The sequence below is a fragment of the Podarcis bocagei genome (genome assembly GCF_964188305.1).
Source record: "Podarcis bocagei genome assembly, chromosome: 9".
NCBI lineage: Eukaryota > Metazoa > Chordata > Lepidosauria > Squamata > Lacertidae > Podarcis > Podarcis bocagei.
The window spans coordinates 57070739-57091666 of NC_138134.1; the positions used below are offsets into that span (position 1 = coordinate 57070739).

General features: G+C 43.1%; 1 protein-coding gene across 4 annotated transcripts in view; it reads left to right on the top strand.

Moving 5' to 3' along the window:
• TBCK (TBC1 domain containing kinase) overlaps positions 1-13011 on the top strand; it is an 82096-nt gene extending 69085 nt beyond the window's left edge. For all 4 annotated transcript variants that reach the window (XM_081208071.1, XM_081208072.1, XM_081208073.1 and 1 more), the window contains 2 exons: positions 2726-2885; positions 11984-13011. In XM_081208071.1, the coding sequence (XP_081064197.1) occupies positions 2726-2885; positions 11984-12094 (271 nt within the window). In that variant the 3' untranslated portion in view covers positions 12095-13011. The remainder of the gene's footprint in view (positions 1-2725; positions 2886-11983) is intronic.
• The last annotated feature ends 7917 nt before the right edge of the window (positions 13012-20928 follow it).

The following is a 20928-nucleotide window of genomic DNA, read 5'->3' on the forward strand; positions in this document are numbered from 1 at the left end:
GGCATGTTGAGGGGAAAAAACAGAAATGTGAGCAGGTTTGCTAGTAATAACTATTAATTGTAATTTAATGCACCTATTCAATTCAAGGCAAGGCAAATAAACTTTTAAAAACTAGGCCCTCCAGATAGTGTGATTAAATGTTTATTAATAAAGTTGAGTTTTAGTGCAAGAAATAAACAGGAAGCAACGTTTTCCAGAAGAGGCTAAACATTGCATGTTTAGATTTGTTCATATAAGATGAGCTACAGGCCTAGAGTGAATAACTGCATTGCATGTTCAATTACACTTTACTGAAACATAAAGGGCATTCCTACTCCTTTCTGCACTTTCTGCTCCATGGCAAACACAGTTTGTTGTGTCATCGAAATGGAAAAACTTGTTAAACCTAACTATAGTTCACATCCAAACCATAACTGGAAACCACTGTTTGAATGGTATGAGCATAGAACATTTTTCTGATGGCCAGTCAGTGTTGCTGAATTGTGTTGCCAGCCTGTAGCTGTCCTAGTTGTTACACCCCTCTGCATACCCATGTAATTCCTGCTAGCTGTTTCCCAGGACTTTGCCATACCCCTCCAAGCACTTCAGGAAAAGAGAAGGCAGATGTCAGCTTAGTGCATTTTCCTTTACATAATTTAATGGAAATCACGCGCTCTGCAGGGTCTAGCAACAGGTGTCCTATTTCTTTTAGCAGCGTTTTCCATGTAACACTGCACTTGGAACCTAAGGAGTTACTGAAATACAATCTGGTGGCTGTTGTAAGTTTGAGAGGCTTTTCTTTTTTCCAGTTTTATAAGGTGAAGCTTCCTGGTAAAAGGATAATGTTGTCTGGGCTATGTTTGGGGGCTTTTTTGGGGGGGTAAGGTAACATCTAGGTGATAGTTTTGTTTCTATAGAAATTGTCTACAATTCATTTCATTAAGCACGTTGCAAAAACATGAGTGGTGGTACATTCATTTCATGAAATTCCCAGCAAAATTTCTTTATGGTCCTATAACCTCCTTTGCATAAATTTCTAGCTTTTGTAATCATCTCAGCAATGGAGTGGTTAAGATAACCAGCTAAGATTAGAAAGAATCCAAAGGACATTTTGAAGTGTGCATAGTGACTAATGCAACTACTTTAATCAAAAAAGTAACTGTATTTGACCTTCTTAAGGTTAAAGGCATTTTTCTCCTTGTCATGTCTTACAATTACCATGTCATATTGAAATATATACATTGACTCCATAGATTTATGGGTCTGTAAATTTTGGAATGCAAGAAATAGTTATTCCTTCGAGTTAGAAATTAATGAACTGTGCTAAGTAAGTGGGATGGTTTAGTTTATTGGTGATCTTACAAACTTCATACTTTCATATAAATTTTACAGTCATCCAGATGGAACTGTTCAAATGAATTATTTTTAAAGGGATCTCTTAATCTTAGATTAAATCTAAGCCTTTCCAAGGCAATTCATACTAGATCCAGGAATAAAAAGTATCATTCTTTGGCACCAGAGACTCTTGAAGACATAAGGTGAGCATGAGTTGAAAAACCATGACTATTTGACCACCACAAATCATACTTGAAAATGTTTTCTGTAAAATACATATTGAATGCATATCACTTGCATGAATGCAGAAGCTAACTTTTTTGCACTTACAATGAATGAAAAGGTAACCAATAACTTTAAAAAGGTCTTAACATGGGAGTAACCAACTGGTGGCCCAGGACCATATTCCAGCTCCTAGAGAAGGCATAGGCAAACTCGGCCCTCCTGATGTTTTGGGACTATAATTCCCATCATCCCTGACCACTGGTCCTGTTAGCTAGGGATGATGGGAGTTTTAGTCCCAAAGCATCTGGAGGGCCGAGTTTGCCTATGCCTGTCCTAGAGGCTTCACATCTGGCCCCATCATGGTCCCAGATCCCAAGGATCTCTTTGTCTTACTATGGCATTGATTGTGGGCAATCTCATATTTTTAGCACCCAAACTTCAATGTTTGTTACCTCCCCATCAGGTAACAACTTTTGTTCTTGCAAATGCATCATATCTAGGTGTGTATGGTCTTTGTTTCTTATTCAGTCTCTTTCTTCCATAGAAGAGAGCTATGGCAGTCCCAGTGCTTTGCGAGTACATGGTGCTAACGTCAATCCCTAGCATGTCTACCTAGGGCTGGGAAAGTTCCCTGTCAGTCAAAAGCCCTGGAGAACTATTGCAAATTGGTATGGACAATTCTAAGCTTGATGGACTAATGGCCTGACTCAATATAAGGCCACTTTCTACTACTTGCTTGGGGCTTTTTAAACTCTCATCCCATGTGAACAGTCAACATTTGCAGAGCACTCTCCTTTTGCACTTCAGGCACTCATTCAGAGGTGCAGCAAAAGGCTCTATCTGTGTGACTGTCTAGGGAGTGGTGGCCCAGGAGAGGGCCTTCTCTGTGACAGACCCCAAGTTGTGGAATTCCTTCCCCAAAGAGGTGTGTCTGGCGCTTCCATGATGCAGTTTATGGTTGTGTGTTGAAGACACCTCTTTATCCTGGTCTTTCACACCTGAAACAAGTGTTTTCAGGACCCACCTTATTCCTGTGGTTTTTAATATAAATTTTAAATTGCTATCACCAGCCCAGAGACCTTACGGTGAAGGTCGAGTACTAAATTGAATAAATGACGATGCTATTCAGAGCTTGGTTTTCCTCTCTTCCTCCTTGATTTCCTTAATGGACCTACTTCTTGCACAGCTTCAATCGAGGGCATATATCTGGCAGCATCAACATCCCATTTGGATCGGCATTCACTGCTGAAGGAGACCTTGTCCAGTGCCCTGCTACTTCCACTCTTCAGAGCTTTAAAGGGAGGGTTGTCGTGGTTGTAGGACACGTGGCAAAGAATGCAGCACTGGTAAGTTTTTTTGTGATGGCATCAATGTTATCAAGGATGAGAAGGTTTAACAATAACAGTTAGTTAGTGGTACGGTAGTGTGTAATTTTCTGGACAGAATTCTACAGAAATAAAGACTCGGTCTGAACATACAACTTTTTAGATTACTGGGATGTTAATCTGTATCTCATGTACGAAACCAGTTCCATGATAGACATGGAAGAGTGTCGCTGAAATTTATTCACTTAGGTATTTGTGTGTGGTTTTGCTATGGTTGCTTTTGTGTTTCTTCTGTGGTTTTGGCTATTAAATGTTCTACTGGTTTCATTGTAGCTTTTAATGAGTGTTTTATGAGCTGTTGTAAACTGCCCTGAAAAATTTTAATTGGAGGGGGGGTATTGCACTGTTTTGTATATGTTAATGCATAATGGATTGGCAGCAGTAACTCACAACAACAACAGACGGAGTCTTGAGGTGGTGGTAAGGGTTTAATTTAGTTCCTGGGGTGTTTCAACACTGGTGTTACAATTCTGTCAGTTTTTACTTGATTTGTGTGTTAAGGGTAACTGCACACATTCGCTTAAAATCAGAGCAGGTCTGATTTTATTAATGTCTCAAAGCACTTGCTTATGGACAGTCTTCAGATAGCTAGATTTTGTCTGTGAGCAGGTTTCTTTCTTGTGTGGCACAAACTGCCTATTTGAAGGACCCTGTTTATTTGGGCAATGGAATTCACATGGTTTCCAGCGTCACTAAAGTAGCTCAGAGAATGTGAGTGTGGCCTCTTCGCCTGGTCAACAAACAAGGAAACCAGCAAAACAACTTGCCCAAGATGAGTGAACAGAAACATCTCTGCTTTCTTTCTTTTGGTGGGGGGGGGGAGAATATTGCAATGGCCGGTATAGTAAACAACACCTTTTCTGAAACTGATCACATTACTGAATGCATAGTGAGCTAATTGCATCTACTAAGAGCACTAATTCTGAAGAATTGTCATATTTCTATTAATACACTTAGACGTGCAAGCCGACTCTCTGTGATCTGAAATGACAGGGTTGTCCTTTTGCAGTGCAGAAGTAATCCTCTTAATGTGAAAAAGAAGCTCAAGCTTAACATTATTAATCTGTTGACAATAATAATTAGCCATTCTTGTCTCTGTTACTCTGGGAACAGCATTTTCTTGGACACAACTTTGGGAGCTCAGGCCAGGAGGGGGTGATTATGAAGCTAAAATGAACTTTTTACCCTACAGTGTTTTTATAGCTGTCTGTGGTTATGGCACATGAACTTTTGATCATCACAGCCATTTGTTTTTGGCCTGAAAAGTTACCAAAATGTTACTATCACATTTTCTGGAACAATTTTTAAATACCTCACTCCAAATACCAAAATATCACAATTCTTGCTAGCACAGAGAAATATTCGCCATTAGGGAGAGATGGGCAACCAACTCAAAAAAAAAAAGTCAAAGTCGGAGTCATGATTTTGCACGAGGTTTTATTGGGATATTATAAAGCACAAGGAAACAGACACATTCTTGGCAAATGTCTCTTTCCCTTATGAAACTGACGTGTTTCCAAATGTGCCTGGTGACCCTTCCATGTGGGAACTGTTCCTTTGGCTGACAGCAAAAGAAAGTATCTTGGTTCACATCACAATGATCATTGTAGAATATTTTCGGTGCTTACTAATTACTGAATCTGTGCACCCATCATTGCACAGTGGATGCATGAAATAGTTTTCCAACAGGTTTGGGGGATCCCCTCCTCATGAAAGGCGTCTCTGGGAGGCTGAGCCAAGAGTGGAGGACCAACAGGGACTGTTTAAGCTTTTCCCAATGGACCGTGGTTTCATGCTTTTCTCCACATCGTTTCTCACGCCTGGAACCTGAGGGTGCACAGCAGTGCAGCTGGAAAGGGTTAAGCTCCCTCTCTTTCCTGCACTCCCAGCCAGCCACAAACTATTTTCAGGCATCGTATTTTTGCATTAAATCACGCAAAGTGGGGTGAAATGAGGGAGCAACGATGAGCAAACTTAACTCCACCTCCCATCACTGTTGCCCTCCACAGGTTGGAGGAATAACATCTTTGGTGGAGAGCCTGGTCTGCTTTTGTAGGAAGATTAAAAACCCTGTTGCATCATGTGGGGAGCCAACATAGGTAGAGCAGTCCGTCCCCCCACACACAAACACTACACCTCAAACCCATGGAGGGCAACAGGAGACAGAGCCAGCATTTCCATCCTTTCTTTCCCCCTTCATACATTGATTCAGCACAGAAGTAGGATGCCTGAATAAGACTGTAGCTTTGTGTCATTTTAAAACAGGCATCAGGAAAAGGTTACACATCTGCCATATGATGTCTAGTTTGGACCCAGTGGTGTTCAATTTTGCTCCCCTTTGCCCTCAAAACCAAGAACGGTGTTGAAAGAGAAGTACATAGAAACCTTGTTGTTTTCCAAAAGGCTTTGAATGTTTTGCTGTTTAGCGCATTTGTTGATTCTGCTTCCTTTTTAGAAACGCCTGTAGTATTCTTGCAGTTGTATCAACGGACGCTTCACCAAGTATATTGTCCCTTGTAAAGTTCAAGGTGGTGGGAAGGCGGGACAGGCTGTATAAATAAAGTTAGGGTTATTTTGCAGCTTGGGTAAGAAGACCCTGTGAACTGCTTCCTTCCACCCAAGCTGACTGTGTTGATTTTATGCAAACACAACATAAATTGTTGCAGCAAGTTACTAACTAAGCAGTCTTTGGTGGTGGCGAGATCTTTCCACTTTGAAAAGTTGGAAGAACTGTTTAATAAATACTTGTACATTTTTAAGTAAACAGTTTGATCTGCGGTAAGTGTGGTCAGATTTAAAGTAGGTAAGCTAGAAATGTTCTCATTTGGTGTATGCTGGCCTGTGGTAGCCTTATCTCTTATCATAGTTTTCCATCTGTGCAGATGAATGGGAACTTTAAACTCCTTGTGTGTTAGACTCTTATACCTGTCAGTTTATACTTGAAATTATGGAGTGGAAAGTGTACATTCCTCACCAGTTGAGCATGCAAGGAATTTTTCCTTGATCTTGAGTGAAAAGTGCATTTTTACCATTCTCTGTTCTTCACTACTTATCTCCCTCATTACCATCATATTTCAGGGTTGGTACAGCTGCAAACCACATCTAAGAAACATGTTTCCAGTGTAATCGATCACTAGAGGATCTTTACTGTTTGACTTTGTTAAATAAGTAGTCATCTACAAAACTAATAGGGATCTAAGAGTGTGCACCATGGTTTGTGGAATCAGTGCAGAACAGCCAGTAGCTTAATATGTTTAGGTGGCCCCATGCAGATCAGATTTTCTACCCACGTATACATGGTCCCCACACTGATGACTTCTGAACAGGTTTTCTGGACCTTTCTGTCCAAAGTGATTTTACCGGGTAATTTAGTAATTGGTGTTTAACTGCTGTTGTTTTTAACTTGTGATGTTACTGCATTTGAGCTGTTTGAGTCTGTTGATACTGGATTGTATCCAACATTAGTCATGTTTGAGAGCAGGCACATGAACATGACTAAACTAGGTCCATTCATGTGAATAGGTCTACTTAGTAAATTTTGTTGAATGCCACACATTATTTTTAATTCTGCTGCTATAGTGGACTGTGGTCAAATAATTTTTACTCAGAGTAGACCCACTGAAATCAGAGGGTCCAAATCAGACATGGCCATTAATTTTTGCTGGGTCTACTCTGAGTAAATATTAGTTGACTTCAGCTCTATATTTTTAGATGTCTTGGTGGTTTTAGGGTATTATGGTATTATATATTTTTAAATGTTTAAAATTAGCTAATTGAATTAAAGCGGCCTGCATTTTATAAGTGTCTGGTAATCATGATCTCAGTGAAATATTGTGAATTCCTAAAATGGGGTTGTGTGCTGATAGAGTATTGAAGGATTGATTTACCTCATTCTGGATTTCTTGTGTAAGAACATATTGGACCATAGTTACTTAAACATTACCATTGAATTAAGTCATTTAACAATATGTTCCCAAGAAACCCCAAGATCCAATGCATGATGTAGAAAAGTACCATCGTTTGCTTCCACTGCATTTTTTAGCCAACCCCCCTTCACAAATCTTCCATATTTTTTCCCCTTACCATACACTTGTCTGTAAGAGAAATGAAGTGCCAGGATTTGGCCTTAGTCCACTTACTGCTCAACAGTTTCCCCCTCCCTTAATGGAATCTCCATTGTATACACTTCGAGTGCATGATGTGTCTAACGTACCAACATACATGAAAGATGTTAAGTTTTACTGCTCTCAGCAGTCTGGACATAAACATAATTTGACCCTAACTTCTATTGTGGAACGTGATAGTTGACAGTAGAACTGTAGAACTGTAAACACAGGATTTTAGCTTCTGATACATGAGTATAACAAGAAGCCGGAGCTATACATTCTAAAGCAGATAAATGTATTTGGGAGAAAAAGTTTAAAAATGAGTAATGATCAGTGGTTAGCCTTAAAGGGGCTTTGATGGTATCCAGGCTGCCCTGGGTATTCCTCCCAAGCAATGAGAGAAGAGGTGGGAAAAGCAGTCAAGGCAGCCCCTGCCTTCCTGGCAACAAGAAGTGGGCAGGACAGTTTGGGGAGGGGGGTCAGCCAGCCATTATCATTAGCACAAGGACCAAGGAACTGGATGGAGACCAAGAAAGCTTGAATAGCTGCTATGTTGCCAAAGTGATGTTGCCGCACCTGACACCATTTGAGACCCTGGATGTCTCCCAACTTGCCTCTGGAAGCTTGCAGCACTTTAAGAAACAGAGGGAAGGGGCTAGGGAGGAGACCAACCTGCTGACTCTTGTCTTTACCAGCGGCAAAATGTGGGGTAGACACTACCCATCTCTCCATATCTGAGGCTCAAGAGGGAGGTAAACTCATTGCATTGCAGGGGGTTGCACAAGATGACCCTTGGGTCACTTCCAACTCTACAATTCTTTGATTCTATGATTCTGTGATTTTAACCTCTGCAGCCACATCCATGTTTGTTGCCAAAAGTTAAAGCAGGGGTGATCATCACTTAGCATCATTAGTAGAGGGGGGGAGCATTTAGCACTAACCCCCTATAATTAGAGCAGGGTAATTGGATATTCTTGAACACTGAACTCCCATCAGCTTTGCTGGCTGCTAGTGGTGGCATTTGGAGACCAACAAAATGAAGAGGGCACCACACTGGCTACACCTGTCCTGCAGTTAGTTTTCCAGAGCTAAGTTCCAAGTACATGTAAGTGAAATAATTGCACGTTCTTCGACTCCTTAGCCGGGTTGGCACTCTGTAAACTGCCATGCACACCGATGGAACTGTATAAAGGAAATTAGCAATAACCGCCAATGTTCCTCTAGCAATGTTTTACTTTGCAGAAAGCACAGGTGGAGAAGATGTCGTGTCTTTCTGGCAACTAGCCTGTGTGGCATCACCTCTGACCTTTTCTTGGTGCAAGTGAGACCTGAGTATGAAACATGGCCTCAGCCATTTATTTGGTGCTGTTGGATAGTAACCTAGATGGAGCCTAGACATAATCCAATACAGTGGAAGCTCAGGTTGCGAACGTGATCCGTGTGGGATGCACATTTGCAACCCGCAGCGTTCGCAACCCACGTCTGCGCATTTGCAGGTTGCTATTCGGCGCATGCGCAAAGCGCAATTTAGTGCTTCTGCGCATGTGTGACTGCCGAAACCCGGAAGTAACCCGTTCCGGTACTTCCAGGTTTCGGCAGTCCACAACCCGAGAAAACACAACCTGAAGCGGACGCAACATGAGGTATGACTGTACAACTGTTTTTTAATTGGGTGGAGAGTGGGGCTGCTTTCATTGTTGTTTATTGTGATTTGTCGCCTTTTCAAATTGCATCCATGGATGTCTCTCTCTGGTGAAAATGATGCATGCAAGCACACGCTGTCCTTCATCCCATCAATAAATATCTTCCTGAATTCTATTTACAAGACCACCTAGTTCCATGTCACATTTTACATTCTGTCCCTTTCCACTCAAGCTCTTTGCCATTTCTTTTCTCTGCAGTATTCCTCATCCTTTGGACCACCCAGCTAGCAAAAGGCACTACATTTCTTCCGCAGTACTCTGCTGATCTCTCTCTCTCTCTTACAGCTGATATTTCCGCAGTTGTCACAGATCCGCTCCAGCCTGGTTGCTAAGGGTCTCCCAGCATGAGGGTAGTAATAGCCCTTTGTCCCGTTGGGAGGTTTAAAAGGTCATTTGTCAAAGTTTCAGTGAAATCCTTGTTTTACTACATCATGATTACTTGGGCATTACGGAAGAATAGCACAGCGCAAGATTTATCAGCTCTGAGCGAGAAGCAAATCTTCAGGACACACAGTTGCCTTTTGAATAAGCGGAAGCCAAAGGCACAGCCGTAAAATACATAACTGGGGTTCTGTTGGCTTTTCACTTGAAATTATGAATAGATCTCAAGGGTTGTAGTTCTGTATTCATGGCCCCTTCGTATGCAGCTGCAACCACTTAGGAGCAGATTCCCTTTGGTGCTCAGATGCATCTCCCAGGTATGTGTGGGAATAGTGTAGCGTAGGGTGACCTAGGGGTCCTTCCAAGCCATTGACAATGAGGTAGAAAAGACTGACTTCATCAGCCCAGTTTTTTGTTTGTATATGGGTTAATGCATAAGGAAAAAAGCTTAATAGCAGGGTAGGGTCAAGCTACATAGGAATCATAGTAGAGACCTTCTACTATATATTGATAAGGAAATGTGCACAATTCCTTCTTCATGGAAGGTTAATATGCACCTTCTCCGTGAGACCTGGTGAATGTGCATAATGGCTGGTTTTTCTGCACAATAACTTACATTCCCCTTAACAGCTATTCCACCATCAATGTGCATTACAAGAGTTGAACATGATAGGGTGCTGCCTCAAGGAGTTTACAGTCTAAAATTCAACCCAGATAGAATAGGGGAAGATTATGGTTTTTTTTTATTTCAGTTGCTTTGACTTACTTATAATTGGGCCTTAGGATATTGAAAATATAAGGTGGATGGATGGATGATTTGGCATTTCAAGGAAAATATTAGCTTTGAGACCAAATGAGAGCTGATATCCTCTAGGTGTTCTGAAAGGCATAGGAGGCAGAAAAGGATAAGGGGCATAGTCAACTGTCAGATGACCGTAGGGTGGAACTGGGAAAGGTTGCATGCAGGAGTGCATTGGGACTTAAGACTCTTAAGAAATTGCAAAGGCGAGACTAAGGAGGGTTTTTCCAGTAAGGGCAATTGGTTTTCATTCAGAGTGGGCTGAATGAATGCAAGACAGAGAAGAGATTTAAGAAGACATGCCATGCTATCACACACTACAGAAAGCTGAGGGCTGAAATGCACCAATGGAAAGTCCATAAAGGTTGCTTGTAGCCAAAGCAACACAACTCAAGTTCTTGGCAAAGAGCTGTATTTTCTGGTCTACCCACATCGTTGCCGTGTCATCCCCCGGGTAACAGTAAAGCCAATGTTTTCGCTGGGTTTTCCCCTTCTCCTGACCACAGACAGCGCCCTTCTGTCGATCTGGCAGCAACCTGAATGGAGACACAGACGCCAAGGTTGTTTGGCCTTGGTCTTTGCTAAAGTGGTTTGTTTAGCAGCAGCTACACTCAGTACTCTACATCTGTGTCTCTGTTTGCATAGGTATACAGTGTACTTCGATTGTTCACCAAACTCTGCAGGTGGTTCAAGCCCAACATGAGCAGCTGTGGCATACAGAAAGATCATCTGCAAGCAACGGGAGAGGTTTTAACACAGGGACTGGAAACCTGTGACTCCGCAGTTGCTTCTGGACAATAGCTCCCATTATTCCTGCCCATTGGCCATTCTGGCTAGGACTCATGGAAACTGGAGTTCAGTATACAGCAGGTTCACCATTTGTTTCTCAGGCCATGTCCTGAAGGCACACGACAGGCAGCAATATGGAGGGTGTGTGTGAAGAGAGAAAGTATGCTTAGAATCTCGGAACTGTAAAGTTAGAAGCGACACCAGGGGCTATCTAGTCCAACCCCCTGCAATGCAGGAATCTCGGCTAAAGCATCCATGACAAGTGGCCATCCAACCTCTACTTAAAGCAGTTTAATTATGCAGCATAAACACAAGGATGATTGTTGTTTCTCTTTAAACCCAATGAACCCAACTTTTATCTTTGTATAGCAATTATTATCATTATTATTATTTTATCATTTATATTCCCCAGCAACTCTGGGCAGCTTCCAGCAGTATAAAATCACAATAAAACATCAAACACTAAAAACTTTGCTGTACAGAGTTGCCTTCTGGTGTCCTCTGAATGTCCTGTAGTTGTTTCTCTGATGTTTCTAAGTTAATCTGTTACTTCACAGTGGCTAGTTGGGTGGAAGGCAGGGAGCCCAACAGTTGGCAGATCCCAGAACTAATCACAGGCATAGCCAACAAATTCTAGTTTCCTCCCCATCGTCCTGGCTGCAGAACTGAGACAAAGGAGGAAGGCGGCAGCCACAACCTGGACTGGTTGTATGAAGGCAGGTTGGGGACTGACAGAAGGCAGACTGAGGTTGCTGGAAAAGTGCCCCATTTGCCCTAATGGACTAGCCTCCACTGCCATTGCCTGATTTGTATTACTTTGCCTTTTCATTGGGCATCTATTGTCATTTGAGCAAGAGTCTTCTTCATTTTTGGTGCACATATCTAGCCTGGTGTTACCTTCCCCCTTGCCTAAGATTCCTATCACCTGTTATCTGATCTGTCTTCCTGCCTTCCTTTTTTTTTTTTTTGCCCAGGATGGAACATGGGTCCTTCAGCACATGTTTCACCACTGATCTGTTACCCCTTGCCTTAAGAAAGAAATAACTTTTAATCTTTTATCAGCATTGTTTGTTTGTTTGTTTGTTTGTTTGTTTGTTTGTTTTTATAGAGAACAGGCAAACCATCAAAATACCTTGAAATAATTTCGTAAAGCAGTACTGTGGTTTGATTGATAGGATGATGCAGGTATCCCAGCAAGCCACCTTGCTCCTTTGTGCTAATGTGTATGTGTACATTCAGAAATGATAGGCATCTTCCTGACATTGGGTCTTTCTGCTTCAGTTTGCAGCTCACCTGGTGAAAGTCAAATATCCAAGGGTTTGCATTTTGGATGGAGGCATCAACAAAATCAAGCCAACTGGTCTGCTGACAGTTCCTTCTCCACAAATATGAGTGAGAAGCTTGCATTTTTATCAACAATACCAGAAGATTCTTTATGGGCATTACGGCATCTGCATTGCAATAGTGACACATGTTTTATGGCTTTCCGTTGTGATTTTGCAGGAAATACTGTAGTATTCTTCCCTTTCACCTTTTTGCTGGATGAAAAAGTAGAGCTTTGGAATTTTTGATGTTACCCCAAGTCGTCTAAGATCATCACGGCAATGGCTCTCAACTGTGCTCTTTTAAAAATCTGCACACATTCTCTCAAAGTATTCATGCAAAAATAAGTGAATTGTTTAAAAGTAAATGTTTCAGAGAGCAAACACTTTAAATTAATGGGATGCAATCAACTCATGCAGATCCGATAAATGTTGGGCTCTTGCACATTTCCCTTTCACAAAATTCTGTTGTCTTATTTCTCTTGTTTTTCTATTTCTAGTGCTCTTTCTTTTTTAAAAGATATTGGTATCAATAAAATAGCATGCCTCTACTCTTGGCAACATTTAAAAAAACATTTTGTTCTATCAAATACTTCATTTAAGCCATATTTAACCTTTCTTTCTTTGAAAAATTGCAAATGTCTGAATATTAACTTTGATATAAATGAACTTTACAAATGACGTCTGCGTAAAAAGTATAGCCTTGTGCACGAACCTCACCAATATCCTCACCATCCTCAGGCTTTATGTTTTAATTTGTAATGTAATATAAATTTGCTTTTTGCAAATTATAAAACTCTGAAGAAATATCTCCACTTCAGCAACTTACAGACAGTGTCAAAAGGAAAACAGTCGTTTGTGGAGAGCTTAAGGTGGAGAACACCCTGGCGGTCTTCACCTTTATGTTTTTCAGCATTATAAGACCTATTGCTTTCAGTGTCTGCACCAATAGACTAAAATAAAGTCCTGAGTTTGTTTTTACCGCAATCAGAGCCTGGCATGATAACAATTTTTTTCCTTTTTTTAGAGAGGAGCCCTTGAAATGTGAAGATTAACAATAACATCTCAAGTGCACAAGAGAGGTTGCGTAATCTGGGTTTCAGACCACAGTGATTTTTTTTTGTTTCTAGACAGCACATTTTACTTTCAAATGAAGACATTATATAAAGGGCAAGTTCAATATATATATTCTCTTTGTTAATCATAAGTGCATCTCACTCATCCAGTCCCTTCTTCCCGAGCAATGGAATGGGAGGCATACCTGAGGCTCAACTGATTCTCTCATGAGTTTGGGGTTGGAGGATGGCTGATGCTTCAAAGACCAAAGGTGATAGAACAATCATTGTGGGACTGGGAAGATGTGAGTGACAAGCCAGTTGCTTCCCCTAAGCCGACAGAAATTCCTCCCCTACTGAGTCCCATGGGATACCAGTAACATTCTCCCAAGCCAAACTCAGAAAAAGCCCACCTGGAAGAACGTGCTCTGGATTCTTCTCCAGCTCAGATTAAAAGGGAAACCAGAGAAGAGTGCCCATTTTCCCACCCTCTCACATGTCGATCTTCTGCCCTGATGGAGTAGATACATTTCCATAGGAGTAGGAAGCCATCAGAACTCTATGAAATCAGAAATCTTATCATGGGTGATTTCATCATATCTTTCACCATTGTAAAGCTATGATTAGGCCAGGGGTCAGCAAACTTTTTCATCAGGGGGCCGGTCCACTGTCCCTCAGACCTTGTGGGGGGGCCGGACTATATTTTGAAAAATATAAATACCCTGCAAACCAGTCCCGCAGCTGCCTCCGGACCTGGAGGAAGAACGCACTCAGGAGCACGTCTCGGCACCGTCCGCTCACCAGTGTTGATGAGCAGCAGCTGCTCCATCAGCCTGCCAGCCTCTCCATCCATGGCCGTGCCGGGTTTACCTCAGCTGCGGGTGGTGAGGCTTCAGATTGGCTGCAGGAGCTTCCTGCAGCCAATCCGAAGCCTTGCCAACATTGCCGCCCACCCAGAAGCCGTGCCAGTGTCGCACAAGTCAGCCCCAATGCAGCGAGGCATCCGCAGTGTGCAGGGACTGACCGAGCAGGTGGCAGGGTTTACGAGCCTGGCGGGCCACATCTGGCCCATGGACCTTAGTTTGCCAGCCCCTGGATTAGGCAGTCCCTGTACTCGGGCTTACTATCTAAAAGACACGACAGGAAACAGATGAGGAGGGAAGGTGGGGAGAGCAAAGTAGGGCTTGTTTCTTAGGTGCAGAATCCTTGCAATGAGCAGTTGGAATTGAAAGAGTTATTTTATTTTTATCACACCTTTCTTCCAAGCTCAAAGTGGTGTACATGGTGCTCCCCTTCCCCATGTTTCCCAGGGTGGGGAACATATGACTTGACATCAGTACATCAGTACATGTGAAAAGCATCTAGGGGTCTTAGTAGACCACAGGCTTAGCCATGAGTCAACAGTGTGATGCTGCAGCTAATGCTATTCTAAGCTCCATCAACAGAAGTCTAGTGTCCCTATCAAGGGAAGCAGTAGAACAACTCTATCCTACCTTGGTCAGACCGCACCTGGACTGCTGTGTCCAGTTCTGGGCACCATAATTTAAGAAGGATATTGAAAAACTGGAACATGTGCAAAGGAGGGCAGCCAAGGGTCTGGGAACCAAGCCTTATGAGGAACAGTTGAGAAAGTTGGATTTGTTTAGCCTGGAGAAGAGAAGACCGAGTGGTGATACGGTAGCCATCTTCAAATATCTGAAGGACTGTCACATGGAAGATGGAACAGTGCCCTGTCTTGTTGGCAAGCAGCGTTGGGGGCCTTCTTTGACTGAAGAGCAAGATAAAAATGGTTGGAATAAACAAACGATAGCTGGCAAGGTAAGCAAGGCTTCCCAGCCTGGAATTGGCATTGCAGGAGTACTTGATGTGTTGCCCTCCAAATGTTGTGGGCTACCACTTCCATCATCCTTGGCCATTGGCCATGCTGGATGGGTCTGGTGAGAGTTGTAGTACAAAACATCCGAAGAGCACAACATTGGCTACCCCTGCTGCAGTGCGTCTTCTGGTCTGGAGTCATTTCAATACACCTGCAATGCTTGTAGATATCGCCAGCATCTTTACAACTTTTTTAGTTCCCAAGTACAAAAAGTATGCAGATGAACAAGCATTTTGGAGGGGGAGGGGGGAAGGTGAGAGTCGTTTTTGCCTCCAGGTATTCCAAAGCGTGTTTCATCAACTGTCAAAGGACAAGTTTTTTTCTACCGAATATGTATTTACCTGGCATTATCACGGTAAGCTGATTCCAGTGTGAGTCACGGCTCCACCTTTTCTCAGGCACCTCTGTAGGGAGAAATTTTATCTTGTTTCTTGGTTTAGGACATAACTCTGGCGCCACAGAGCACAAAAGTAGCACAATAAATCTTTCTTCCGCAGGATAATTGTTAATATTAGCTACAATAACAAGCCTGTCAGTTTGCAGGGATTCAGGGGCATTGGGTATGGTAGACCCCAAGGAATTAGGGGAGGTTTAGCTTTCTCGCCTCCAGAGTACTAGACCCGATTTGCCTGGTTCCCACCCTTCCAAATGCCTTCAGTTAATCCTTTGGAGTTCTTAATTAGCCTTCTCGTTTTCTGACGCTTTTGAAACGTCTGAAGTTTCTCTCAAATCTGGCTGCTGAATGATAGTAGCGGATGTGTGATTAGGCTTGATGTTCCGTAAGGATTGTGTGATTTCAAGGTATGGCAGAATCAAGACCCAGTTTAGAATGGACATCAGTTACTGTAGGTTTGTTTTCTCTTAAGGATGCCATTCCCATCCTGTTGAAGTCAGTGGCAGATTTCATGTTATTTGTTATTTATGGCATTTATAGCCCACCGTTTGTCCAAGGAGCTCAAGGTCGTTCTCCTCCTCCTCGGTGTTATCCTCACAGCAACCCTGTGAAGTAGGTCAGGCTGAGACACTGTGACTGGCCCAAGATCACCTACTGAGTGACCTTGGGATTTGAACTGTGGTCTCTTCGTTCCTAGTGCAGCACTCTAACCACGGCACCACAAGCGCTATCGATGTGCTTGTCAATGCTTGTGGATTGCACACCTAGACTGCAATCCGGTTACATGCAGCTATGAAAGCCGATGGGCACTGGCGGAGGAAGGGGGTTTCAGGGTGTGTGGTCCACCCTGGATGTCATCCCTGAGGGGGGATGACATTGGTGCACCGCCACCCTGGGACGCTCGTCCTCCCCCAAGACGCTCATCGTGGGCGGCACCACCCCCATGCTCACCATGCCACCCCCATGGGATGCTCACTGCCCGGCCCCCGCGGCTCGCCCTGGCTAGCTCCGCCTCTGCCAACGGTGATGGTTGCTGGCATCCGTCTTTCTTGAAAAACAATGGAGTGTGCCTCCGAGCTTCAAGTCAAACTGCTGGGGAATCACAGCGCCCACTGTGGCTGCAGAGACTGATAACTCATGACTGCCACCTCCTGCATTGTTTTTGCTGCATTAGCAACACCAAAGTGACCCCACCCCAGGGTGCAAGACTGGGCCATGTGTATGGAGGCCCTGGCTGCCCAGATGACATCACCCCACCCTGACTGAAAAAGTTTGCTGATCCCTGGACTAGATGATCCTATGCCCTTTTAAAATGTTGGGGGTGGTTATTTGGTTGTTGTTTTTATTTTAATTATATATTTTGCGGTTTTGTGTTCTGGTTTTGTTCTGTGAGCCGCCCTGAGGCCTCTGGGTATAGGGCGGTATGTAAATTCAATAAATAAAATAAATAATAAATAATGAACCTCGGAGGCCCATTCCAACTCTACAATTCTATGATTCTAGACAGGACATTGGCCTGATCCAGCAAGTCCATCTTATGTTCTTGAACTGGGATCAATGCCGGATTTACGTATAAGCTAAACAAGCTATAGCTTAGGGCCCCACTCTCTTGGGGGGGGGGAGGCAAAAGAATTAAAGGAAAAAAACTGGATGTACATTTCCAAAATATAAGATAAAAAACAAATAAAATCTACATGCAGCAAAGGTGTTTTGTGTTGTGTAGGCTCCTATGGGACCCACCTGCTAGCCTGCTCCCTAAAATATCACTGGTTTGCTTATTTCTATATACAGTGGTACCTCGGGTTAAGTATTTAATTCGTTCCGGAGGTCGGTTCTTAACCTGAAACTGTTCTTAACCTGAAGCACCACTTTAGCTAATGGGGCCTCCTGCTGCCGCCGCGCCGCCGGAGCACAATTTCTGTTCTCATCCTGAAGCAAAGTTCTTAACCGAGATACTATTTCTGGATTAGCAGAGTCTGTAACCTGAAGCGTCTGTAACCTGAAGTATATGTAACCCGAGGTACCACTGTATAGGGTGCCTACATTCTGCATGTGCAAATGGATTTAGATACCTATTAGGTCCATAAATAACTATATCACATATATTCAACACACAAAAACAGCAGCGATTTGTTGTTGACAAAGGACAGCTGGACATATAAAGGGCCCTATTACCTTCAGTAGCTAAAAAAGGTAAAGGGACCCCTGACCTTAATCCAGCCCTGACTGGGATAATGCCTTGATTACCTAGAAGCGGGTGGAAAGATGTTATATGCCTAGAAACTCCTGAATTTTGCATGGCTGGAATGTAGCCTCGTGGAGACTGACAGCTAGCTTCCCCAAAGTCCCAGAACACAACTGTCCAGAGCCTGACCTTTGTCCAAAGCCTGACAAAAACCGGGCTGACCCTCTGCCTAAACAAAATGGACTATCCAGAGAGGCTAATGACTGTCATCCTCCCTCTGGAGAGCAAGAATGTATTGCGAGGAAATTCCCTTTCATTTTTGTTTACATAGCAGTAATCCGATGAATTATTACAGGCTGATGTGTGTTGGCTGCTTCATTGCTGGCATATGACAAAATCATAAACCATCCCCTGGTTGTCCTTTCGTTCAAAGATTTTTCCGGGACATGGTGAGGCACGATCGCTAATGCGTGCCTAAAACATTTGCAAGTCCTGTTGACACGGTAGCATTCCTCTCCCACAATGTTAGATGGTGTAGAGACGGACTGAAATGCAGTTAGTCTGGCATGTGCTTTGCACGGATCATGGAATCATGGAATTGAAGAGTTGGAAGGGATCCCAAAGATCATCCTTTCCAAGCCTTCAATCAACTAGATCAGGAATGGCCAAACTTGGCCCTCCAGCTGTTTTTAGGACTACAACTCCCATCATCCCTAGCTAACAGGACCAGTGGTTGGGGATGATGGGAATTGTAGTCCCAAAACAGCTGGAGGGCCAAATTTGACCATGCCTGAACTAGATCATACATGACAGGTGGCCATCCAAACTCTGGGAGAGTCCACAACCTCCTGAGGGAGACAGTTGCACTGTCGAACAGCTCTTACCGTCAGAAAGTTCTTCCTGATGTACGTATAGTCAGACTTCAAGCTACATCTTCTTAGTTGACCTGAGCATAATCATGTTTTGTGTGTCCTGTGCATTTAGGAATCGTGTTATTTCAGAGAGTTTTCATTGCTTCCTTTTAGTGGGTCATTTTTGGAACCAGGGACCTCAGACTTTTTAGCTTAGCAAAGAAAAAAACCTGCCTTCTTGAAAACTAAACGAGACGGTAGAGGAACAGGGAGGTGGAACATGAAAGAAATTCTCTCACTTCCTCCCCTGTGAAGGAGTGACTGTTCTAATGAATCCATGAAAGGAGTCTCCTCACAATGAGAGGGGGAGCCGAGGCTGTGGCGAGCAAAGGCATCCTGGAATTAGTTGCTAATTACAAGTTCCTGCAGCAGCTGATTAATTGGCACTTCTGTCTTCAGCTCAGTATTTGTCTCACATAGGGACTAATGGCACATCAACACTTCGGCCCTTAAACCAAATTTAGCCATTCAAGTCCTTCTCCAAAGGAAACTATTTCTGTGTGGAGAGCTAAGGATATCATAGAACATTCTTAATACCCTCACCAGATGGCAGCTCCCAGAATTCTTTGGGGAAAGCCCAAGACTAACTAAGGCCAATATAAAATGGTCTATAACTGATAAAATTTTATAATGTCCCTATGCCCCCTATGGGTTTTAGGTGACACAAAGCTAATTTCTAAGTATTTAGAATCCTCACTTCCCACCAAACTTGACGCTGTGAATAATTGTAGGATTCTTTAAAACTTTCTACCCTTTCTCAAAGGAGTACAAAGATCCCATTTTATTCATACAATAGCCCAGAGAAGTAGGAGTATTTTTTTTAAAATCCATGTATTTTTTTAAAAAAATATTTATTCATAAACATTAAACTTTTATAGCCTTGTCCCTCCTCTCGTTCAAGGCAGATTTTGGGTTATATGAAGACGGAGAACCCATGTCCTTCCAGATGTTGTTGGACTACAGTTCCCATCATCCCTGATCATTGGCCATGCTGACTGAGGCTGATGGGACTTGAAGTCTAGCAAAATCTGGAGGGCCACAGCTTCCCTAGCTGTGAGTTGATAGGCGATGACCCGCCCAATTAATTTCATGCCTCAATGGGGGACTTGAACCCTGATCTCTCCAGTCCTCACCCAGTGTTCTGCCCCCTACACTACAGTAGCTTATCTGGCTGCCATATTTGCCCTGTTATCTGACCATTATAAAAATATGTAAGCTAAGAGTTTGCTGTTTTCACATGCAGCTTCTTCTGTGATTCCTTGTGTACATTCTGAAGCGAAAGAAATGGGTGAAACAGTTGCACCTGAGATCTACAAGCTGCTGGCTTGCAGCACAATCCTATGTGCGTTGACTCAGAAATAGGTCTCATTGGCTTACTTCAGAAGAGGCTCCTCAGGCACCTTCATTGCATATCTTTAGGCACCAGGCAAAAGCATCCCTCTTTTTCCAGACCTTTGGCTAAGGAAACAATCTATGGCCTTTTAAATTGTAGTGAGATGGAGGTCATTGTTTTTGTTCATATGCATTTTTGTGTTTTTCTATTGTAAAGCATCCTGTGATCTTTGAATGAAGGGCAGTATAGAAATATAATTAATAATAACAAAGCAGAGCTTTTTTTAAGCCAGAATTCGCTGGAACTGAGTTCGACACCTCTCAGGTGGGCGACATTGCCATTATAAGACAACAACAGCCTCGGTCCAGTATACCTGAAGGAGCGTCTGCACCCCCATCATTCTGCCCGGACACTGAGGTCCAGTGTTGAGCGCCTTCTGGCGGTTCCCTCGCTGCGAGAAGCCAAGTTACAGGGAACCAGGCAGAGGGCCTTCTCGGTCGTGGCACCCACCCTGTGGAATGCCCTCCCACCAGATGTCAAAGAGAACAACAACTATCTGACTTTTAGAAGACATCTGAAGGCTGCCCTGTTTAGGGAAGCTTTTAATGTTTAATAGGTTATTGTATTTTAATATTCTATTGGAAGCCACCCAGAGTGGCTAGAGAAACCCAGCCAGATGGGTGGGGTATAAATTATTATTATTATTGTTGTTGTTGTTATTATTATTATTATTATTATTATTATTATTATTATTATTATTACTACTACTACTACTACTACTACTACTACTACTACTACTATTACACTATTACAAGGGAAGCGTTCAGGGTGACTTCCACTACCTCTTTTTCTAGAAAATAGCATGGATAACAAGTATGCATAGGATCACAGTTTGACCTTATTTTGTTCAGGTACTCTAATGTATACCGTATTTTTCGCCCTATAGGACGCACTTTTCCCCCTCCAAAAATGAAGGGGAAATGTGTGTGCGTCCTATGGGGCGAATGCAGGCTTTCACTGAAGCCTGGAGAGCGAGAGGGGTTGGTGCGCACCGACCCCTCTCGCTTTCCAGGCATCAGGAGAGCCCCAGCGCCAGCCCCACAAGGTCGGGGGACAGAGGGAGGTGGAACGCCGCCATCCCGCTGTCTCC